We start from the raw sequence: 9,504 nt of genomic DNA, 5'->3' as shown, positions 1-9,504 counted from the left end.
TAAAGTGTTTATCCGGCCTGATGTATTTTTGTTGTTTTCTAAATTTCTGATGGTGAATTTATTCATATTAAATCATTAAGAGACATATAGATAGAGTTACGTACGTGAAAACACTGTTCTGATTTGTAATATTTCACAACAGTTGCATTACAGTTGCCTAAATATTTTGCTAACAGTTATTTCGTCTGATTGAAACCTTGGTATGATACAACCTTCAGCCAACCACCCAGCAACTTTCGTCTGATTGAAACCTTCGTCTGATGCAACCTTCGGCCAACCACTTAGCAACCACCCTGCAACTATCGTCTGATGCAACCATCGCGCAACCACGCAACAACCACCCTGCAACCATCATCTGATTGTGTAAGTTATGATAGTGTAAGTGGTATTTTGGCAATTAAAATCACATAAAAGGTATAAATGTTGTCTTAATTACCTTATGGAGGTATTTTTGTAAATAAAATATCAATTTATATTTTCTATGTAATAATTCCTTTATTTTATGTAATTTTTCTTTAATTAGTGGTAAAAATAATTCAATTAATTAAAATGAAAAATCGAAAAGAAGGATAGAGTGAGTAGAGTGACTTTTTCATCCATGTTTTGATTTTTTTTTTCTTTATTTATTTGACCTTTAATTCTTAAATTATTATTATTTTTATTAATTTTTTATATTTTTACTTTAATTTTCTCCTATTATTAGTTTAATATATGATTAATGTTTAAAGTTCAATAAAAATAATAAACACTTTTAATTTATTGTGGTGTATTTATTTTTTTCTTTTTTCTCTCAATATTGGGACAGAGACTATAAATTTTTTTACTATACTTTCTCAATAAATATATAAATCGGTATGTTTTTTTTTTAAAAAAAATAATTTACATTTTTTATAATCTACAACAAAAAGAAATCATACAATTCAATACACTCATCTTTTGAGTGGTTTTTTAGACCTCAAAAGCAACATGTATTTACATTTTACAGCTTTATTATTTTATTGTTGCCTAATTTATAGTAAACTAAACGTTAATAAATATTATTTATGTTAAATTACATTTTAAATAAAATGTAAAAAAAATTACATTAAAATAATTAAAAGAATTAAACAAGTGAGGTCGAACCGCGATTCGCGCGACTTAGTTCCCTAATTATGTATATAAAATCAAAAGCGAACATATCAGTTTCGGATAGAAATTTCATCTAACTGAGAAGCATTTTTGCTAATAATTTGAACCAGAAAGACAGCTACGTGACTGAAATTTGTTCAAAAGAGGAATATAAAAAGAGCGAGGTAAAGGAAACTTGAACATATATATTACTGTCTGATATCAAATAAGATTGCAATTTTGGACCCCTGCCCGCCCTGCCCTCCCTGCCCTTACTGCCCTGCCCTTCAACTCAAATAATTGTTTTTGTCTTTATTAGCCAAGTACTATCACCACAACCTCCTACACTATACTACACTTCCACCAATATTCAAAAAGCACAAAAAGCTTGTGTACTAATTAATATCATCACCATATATATATATATATACTTAATAGAACATATATACACATATCATACTTATGAAACATTTCAAATACATAGTTTCCCTTGTTATATAAGATCGATCAATTATCCATACACTATTTACCATATGTATCTATTATTGTAATGTAATAAAATCAATTGATGGAGATCAGAAAATAATAAACTTATTATGAAACTTTATTTCTCATTATATCTAGCTAGCTTTTAATATACAAAAAGTGTAGATCTCAGGTCCCAGCGCATATATCACAAAACACAATAATTATAATAGCTTTTGGCACTAGTTTCGAAAGCAAACATGACACGAGGATAACACGTAATGGATTTGTATATATTTTTTCTTTGCCTCGACAAATCTTCCTATATATATATGGACCATATATACATATATAGTATATATATAAATAAATTTATATAAATGTTACACTAAAAGGCAAAAGCTAATATTTGGAGGTTGAGGTACGTACTAGTAATTACTAGTGTTGAAAATATTATTGGAGCTGATCATGCTATATTTGTGACTGATTCTGTGACTTTGCTCTATAGCAGCGTACCATATTCCCTCGTTCAATCATGTTAGGAAAAAGCTATGGTTACAAGATATTTGATAAGCTGAGAATATATGTCTCTTTTTCTTTTGATATCCATGTCAATAAAAATACTATTTATTATGCGTTGCCTAATAAGGCAAACAGCTAAATCATGTATTATACGTACGTTCAGAACAAGACGCTGATATATATAAATATTTGTATGAAATTTTCTTCTGGTTAATTCGATGAGACATGAAATTATTAATTAATTTTGTTGCATTATAAGATGGTACTGGTACCATACATGCATGCATACCCCTTTCAAAAATATGTATATATACATTTTTCATAATATAAATATATTTATGTATATTAGCTTTTTCATAATATGTATAAATATATTTTTCTTAATTTAATGTTTTAGTAATTAGGTAGTATATATATATATCAATATATATTATAAGGGTTCTTTTATATATAACTTTAGGGTGCCCTATTTAGCTAGTGTGAGTGTATTAATTATATGAGAGTCCCCCCATCAAGTTATAGTGACCACCGAATCTTTAAAATGATCAAGTGCATGCCATGAGGTTGTTGCATCCAATTAAGTATATCCTTTTGGAGATAGAAAATGATTTTGTGATATTAATGTAGTACTCATATTTGATTTTTCATTTATTTTTTTTCTGGTTTATTATTGCTTTAAAACTTTCTTAATTATAAATACCATATTGTTATCTCATATATGGTTTCATTAATGTAGTACGCATGGATGTAATGGATATTTTTCTATTAAAACCTAATTAGTTGCCATTTAAATTTAATATTGATATATATAGCACTATCAAGCAATAACTAGATTAATGGAGAAATTAATATATATATATATATATTTATAGATATAATTTCACATAACAAGATCAACTAATATTATTTATCCTAGTGCAAAGCACAACTTACATATATGCATTGCGGCTAACTAATTAATCTTGTTCAGTTGTGGGCAAGAGCTAATTATTTTTGAATCATTACATGAAAAAGCAAAAAGAAAACTAAAATACTTATTTCATTATATCTAATAGTTTATTTATAGCCTAGCTTTAATGATAATTATCCAATTAACATTCTTTTGAACGCTCCTTTTGGCTAGCTAGCCAGGTAGCTAGACAAGTAGTCCCACAAAAGAATTGAAAGAAATGCAATAATGGAGCCCAAAAAGGAGTTCTTATTGCCTTTTCTCCCACTACCTAATCTCCACGCAAATTAAACTCCTTTACCAAAAAACAAAAATAAATTAAAAAAAACATACCATTTTTTCTTTTTCTTTCTTTCTTTCTTTCTTTCTTTGTAAAGGGATGGATGGATCGAGTGATGAATAATGAACTTTCAGGGGGTTCAACATAAGAATATGCATGGATCTCTCTAATTATATATATAGTTTTAAATATGTACAAAAACTTTTAGCACCCCCATCAAGCACTACTCAAATTAATGCCCACCTTGTCAATCCTGCAAAGTTTCCCATTACTTAAATCTTTCTTTCTCTCTTTTTCCACTGTCAACTTTGCTTTCCATTGAAGAAAAAAGAAAAGGGAAAATAAAAATTACATGACACATATAAAAAGATATGATTAATCAATATAGGACATACATATTCAAATCCAACCATTGATTGATGCTGCTGCTGTTGCTACAGCCGGGTGGCAAATGGTTTGAACTCCTCCGCCACCACCGCCTCCACTTCCAACGCCTAGGAAATCCCTAGTTTTCCCTCCTACCTGATCTTGATCTGTATTACTACTCATCTGAACGTACTTGCGTTTGGCCGCCGGAGGATAAATTTGGAATATTTCACCTTCCGAGTTGTCCACATTATTATTGTTATTGTTGTTGTTATTACTAACTACCCTCGATATTGGGGTAGTTGATCCATACAAACCACACGATTTATTAATATTGTTCCCGTCTTGGAGTTGAGTTGTTATAGTACTGCTATTGCTATTATTATTGCACTTCAACCCAAAACTTCCGAGGAAAGATGAATCAACACTCGAAGTCGCTCCTATTTGAGCTGCTTTTTGCAGTAAAGCAGTGGCGGACATGTTTGCCGCTGCGGAAGGTGTACTGAGTTGGTTGCTGTACAAGGAAGGAACTGTAACTAGCTGAGCAGATGATCCACCTCCTCCTTCCTTGTTTATGGCCATGGCCAGCTCATGATGATGATGATGATGGTTAATAGTAGTAGCAGTATTAGTATTACTGTTGGAGGACATTTTATTGTTAGTATTAGTATTTGTTGTATTACCACTTCCGAAAACCCAATTAAACTGTTGTTGTTGCTGTTGATGATGATAATCAGACGGTGGAGGAAGATTTGATGATGAAGTAGTACACGACACAAGAGGATTATTATCAGTAGTGGTACTAGTACCAAACATTTCACTAGCTGAACTCACTGTCGACGAATTACCAAGTTGATGTTGATGTTGGTGATGATGATGACGAATTTGATGATGATCGTGGAATAAGGCATTACTGTTGTTGTTTGGTGATGAGATAAGTAGTGTTTGATCATGCTGGTCACTCATCCATAGAGATAGTTGTTGGCTTCTTGCGGCCTCGTGATGATGATTATCATTGGGTGATGATGATGATGATGATATTATTGGTTTGAAAACAGAGTGGAAATGTTGTGTCATGTTGTTATTATTTGGTCCTGAAATGAAATGATAAGCGAGGTTTCCAGCTGCTGCTGCTCCCATTATCGGATTTATTATGTTCATGTCTGAGGCTGCTTTTACTCTTGCTGTTTCTTCAGCTAATGCATCACAGAATGCCCTGTGAGTTATGAAACTGTCTCGCCTGCCAGTGCCACACACAACCGAAAAACATAAGTACAATGATAGAATTAAAAGATATCACTACATTAATATAAATTCAAAGAAGAGAGATATTGACCTAGGTTTTGATGAAGTTAAAGATTCTTAATGCTATATCTTATATATATATTCAATTAAAATAGAGACAACATTAATAATACACTTATATAACAAACTCATCCTAATAAATACTTATAGACCATACAAAAGAAAGATCATAAATATATATAGTTTTGTCGTATTATGTGTACATACTAATTCACTACTCCTTCTCTATAACTAGCTAATTAAACAAGTTTTAATTAATTTATCTACAATTTCAGTATTGCTACTATTATATATTTACTGTAATTAACGATGAATTAAAAATGAAGAGAAGGTAGAGTAGTAGTTAGTAGTAGTGAATATACCGTGAAAAAAGAGTTCCACAATCACATTTGTACTCTCTAGTTCCACAAGTCTTAGAGTGGGCTTTCCAATCGGATTGTACGGCATATCTCTTTGAACACTTCTCACACTTCCACTTCTTCTCTCCGTGTTTTCTACAGAAGTGCTTCTTAATACCAGTCAAGTCTCCTAAAGCCCTGGAAGGATGGTGGTGTACGCATGTCTTTTCAGGGCAAACGTAAACTCTCTTCTTAGGCTCTTTACTGCTTCGCTGCTTCAGCTTCCATGGCAGGTTGTGCCCTCTCCTATGGAGTTGAAGGTTTTGATCTCTCTGAAACCCCTTCCCACATATCTCACACAAGAATCTGTTCGTCGCCATTAAAGTCTTCGGCGACAAGGCTATCACCTCAGCTTCAGGATCTGCAAATTCAACAACAATAATAATATTAGTATACATAAATAAATCTTTATGTATATATATATGTGTGTGTGAAGAAGAAGAAGAAGAGCTTACCTGGAGTTCCGGGAAGGTTTCTCTTCTTTTTCAAAGGAGGAGGGTTGATGTTGTTGTTGTTATTATTAGATCCTTGAAGAAGAGGGTTAATTTGGGAAAACCCATTTGGAATAATTGTTTCTTGATCAACCATTTTTGGAAGCATCAGAAATAAGCTTATAACTAAGCAAGCTCTGTTGATGATCTCAGATTTGACTGGATTTATTTGTATATAAGACAGTACTGATGAGAAGAGAGAAGATAAAGACAAGCTAGCTGATCAAGAAAGGACACTGCTGTGTTGTGTTAAGATGATGAGATATTAAGAAAAACCAAAGAGAAATGAGGAGATAGTATTATATATATGTGTGTGTGTGGATGGGTGGTTTTTTTCTTCAACCTAGCTAGCTAATATATTAACAGAGAATTAAAACTAAGGGAAAATAATAATGCAAGATTGGATCTTTTTCTTTCTCTCTCTCTCTTCCTCTAAATTAATAAGGTTTAGCAGTCATTTTAAGTATCTACTTTTTAGGAGGGAATATAATAATATAATAATGTCAATATGTTGGAAGAGGCGGTGAAAAGTTAAAGTATTGAGAGAGAGAGAGAGAGAGAGAGAGAGAGAGAGAGAGAGAGAGAGAGAGAGAGAGAGAGAGAGAGAGAGAGAGAGAGAGAGAGAGAGAGAGAGAGAGAGAGAGAGAGAGAGAGAGAGAGAGCGAGAGGAATAGGGGAAGAAGGAAAAAAAAAAGGGATGTGTGAGTGTTATGGAAGATGGAAGGCATAGGTGCATGATGACACATATGATGAGGTCCGGTCCGGGAAAGCTAATTCCTTACCTTTTTCCATTTGGAATGATTATCCCATAATTTGTTTCCTTTTTGTTTTTCCTATTTATAAAATTCCAACTACATCATTTAATAATATATATGTATAGACATTTCTCTTCATCAAGAACCCCACCCAACAAAATTTTTATGAGAGAAAGCCTAGCTAGATATGGCTAGGTTATCCTGTATGTTTACATAGATAAGTTCAAAAGCAATATTAGAGTATAGTAGTAGTGGCTATAGACATTGAACTTTCTTGGGTTTCACCGTCTGTTTGTAGCTTCCTTGGCTGATTTTATATTTAAAATTAAAAAAAATATAGAAATAGAAATTTACTTCAGAGTAATATATATGATATTTTTGGCTTTCTATTAATAAGATTAATTTTGATTTTCTCTTTCTCAATATCAAAACATCTATACTTGTAAATATATGGAGTCAATGAGACAAGGTTACAATTTTAAGTTTTTTTTTTTTTCCTTTCTTGAACTTTAAGCCATTAGTTTTCTGAGTGATCACATTTAGCTACTATTTACTTCTGCCACTTTTACTGTTGACCTGTGTGACACATGAAAAGGTTACAGTATCTAGTGCAATCAATTATTTGATCATCATTATAAGTGTAAAAGTTATATTTATAAACCACTTGCTGTTCTTATAATTATATACATGTCTTTTAATTTATATATGTTGAAATGTCTTAGATAATATTTTGTTTCTTTATTATTAAGTACTAGCTAGTATGCCTATACATGGCTGCAAAAAAATATTTTTGTCATAATTTAGTGTTTTAGACATGAAAAGGGGAAAACAGAAAAAAAAAAAATCATTATAAGTTGTTGAAATAATAAACCCCCTCATTCCTGTACACTGTAAAAACCAGATTATTATAAAAAGAGTTACAAGACAGTAAAAAATTAATTCCTAGGTGGCCTTCTTACTCTCATGTTTCTCTGCATTCCACTACAACAGATATAAAAAGCCAAATAATCTCAATCACAGAGCAGAACAGAAAAAATCATCAATAGACCAGAAATCACACAGATTCAGATCGAGAAACTTACCCTAGGGTTAGGGTTCGGATGTTCAACACCAAACCAGGGGGATCGATTCATGCAAAACAAGGAGAAGAAGATGATTAGAGATTAAACTCAAAGGGAAAAATAGAGAGTTTGTTTTGCAGATATTTAATGTCCAAGCTGCTATCTAGCCCTAGGGCTTTTTCTTTCCAATTATAAAGAAACAAAAGGTTAAATATATACTAAAAGAGATCAGGGGTTTCTCAATGGATATGCATATAAGAGTGGTCTTTTTCAAAAGATAGCTGGTAGTCTTGGAAAATGGACAAGAGAATAAAAGTTAAAAGAAATAAATAATTGAGAAAATTATCGGGGAGCTTTGCTTGCTAATATTAGAGTATAAATTTCACTGATAAATTAAAAGATTATTTATATGATGATAATTAAAAAGAATGGTGTGATCGTGTTAAAAGACAGGGAGCTGACAAAGGCAGTGAATTTTTGGAAGTTTGAGCAGTCGTCTGGTTGTGGGCTGACTTTTCCTGGTAACCCTTAATCATAATCTAATGATGTTGTTGCTTTCTAACTTTGTTTAGTATAAGATTTTGGATTTTAGCTGTTGAACTCTGGTGGCCCTAGAATATTCTCTCCTTCTCCAACACTACCCCAAAGGCTATTCTTCAACTTTCAAGGCCACATTAGATTCCTAAGCAAACCCCACATCTCTCTCTCTCTCTCTCTCTCTCTCTCTCTCTCTCTCTCTCTCTCTCTCTCTCTCTCTTAATTTTAAATTACTTAATATTATTTTAATAAACATGTCCAACTGTACCAACGCTAGGTTAGCAATAAATTAAGTTGAATAATCTTTTTATTAATTTACTCCCTCTCTCTCTCTCTCTCTTAGGTAAATATAAAAAAGTACATAATTAAATTATAATACTTGGACTTGTTTCGTTTTTGAGCTAGAAAGTAGAAACCATAATATATATACATCGTATGTATTTGAATTTATGGAAGAGGTATGGGGAAAAGCAAAGTGTTGTCACCAAGGGTATGTTTGTTTCTTGTTGTCTTTTTCGTTGATAATGAATAAAATCAAAAACAGGTGTTGTTCTATTTGTTTGTTCAATTCAAAACAAACTTAGCTCTAACTTTGTTTTTCAACTTCAAGACGTGGACGTATTCCCAAGTACAAGTGTAGTCTTTATATTATCTATCTATCTCTATTTATAAAAGTATTTATAATATACCTCAAGAGATCAGACCCTATATAAATCTTCTATTAATTATATAGTTAGTTCATGTTTATTTCTAGTCTTCTAGACACATAGGAAAACTCTAATTAACTCGTTTTGAAAAGTAGATACACTGAATTTAAATTTGAGATAAATAAGATCTTTATATATACAATTATATGCGCACGATCAAAAATATATATATCTTCTTTGTAGTAAACTTGATGATAACATATAGTTCAACTTTTCTGGGGACAATATTAATGTCAGAACAATAAAAAAGAAAAAATAGATTTACTTGTGAAATAATTTACCCAAAGGATTTGGTTCTAGGAACCAATACAGAAACCCACATGCTTTGGTTTTAAAAAGTTAGAGAATATGTGCCTTTTCGAACACATTTTAATTTTTGGATCTTTTAAAAAATTTCTTTTTTTTTTTTTTTTTTTTTGCTATGAAGGATCTTTTAAAAAAATTCACTTCTCTTTTTCTAACCTTTTTATTCTTTGCGGTGCACATGGCACAATCTTATTAGAAGAGCTCAATTCATTTGGGCCAACATTTCCTTGGGTTATAAAAATACTATTCTGGCAT

General features: G+C 31.6%; 1 protein-coding gene across 1 annotated transcript; it reads right to left on the bottom strand.

Moving 5' to 3' along the window:
- Window positions 1-3,461: 3,461 nt before the first annotated feature.
- Window positions 3,462-7,988, bottom strand: LOC115698715 (zinc finger protein MAGPIE). The gene is made up of 4 exons (XM_030625860.2): window positions 7,721-7,988; window positions 5,848-6,069; window positions 5,357-5,753; window positions 3,462-4,929 (listed from the first exon to the last, which is right to left on the bottom strand). The coding sequence occupies exons 2-4, from the start codon at window positions 5,990-5,992 to the stop codon at window positions 3,723-3,725; spliced, it is 1,749 nt and encodes a 582-aa protein (XP_030481720.1). The 5' UTR covers window positions 5,993-6,069; window positions 7,721-7,988; the 3' UTR covers window positions 3,462-3,722.
- Window positions 7,989-9,504: the final 1,516 nt, after the last annotated feature.

This window comes from Cannabis sativa, chromosome 8 (assembly GCF_029168945.1).
Source record: "Cannabis sativa cultivar Pink pepper isolate KNU-18-1 chromosome 8, ASM2916894v1, whole genome shotgun sequence".
NCBI classification, from domain to species: Eukaryota; Viridiplantae; Streptophyta; class Magnoliopsida; order Rosales; family Cannabaceae; genus Cannabis; species Cannabis sativa.
This window is presented reverse-complemented; position numbering and strand designations above follow the sequence as displayed.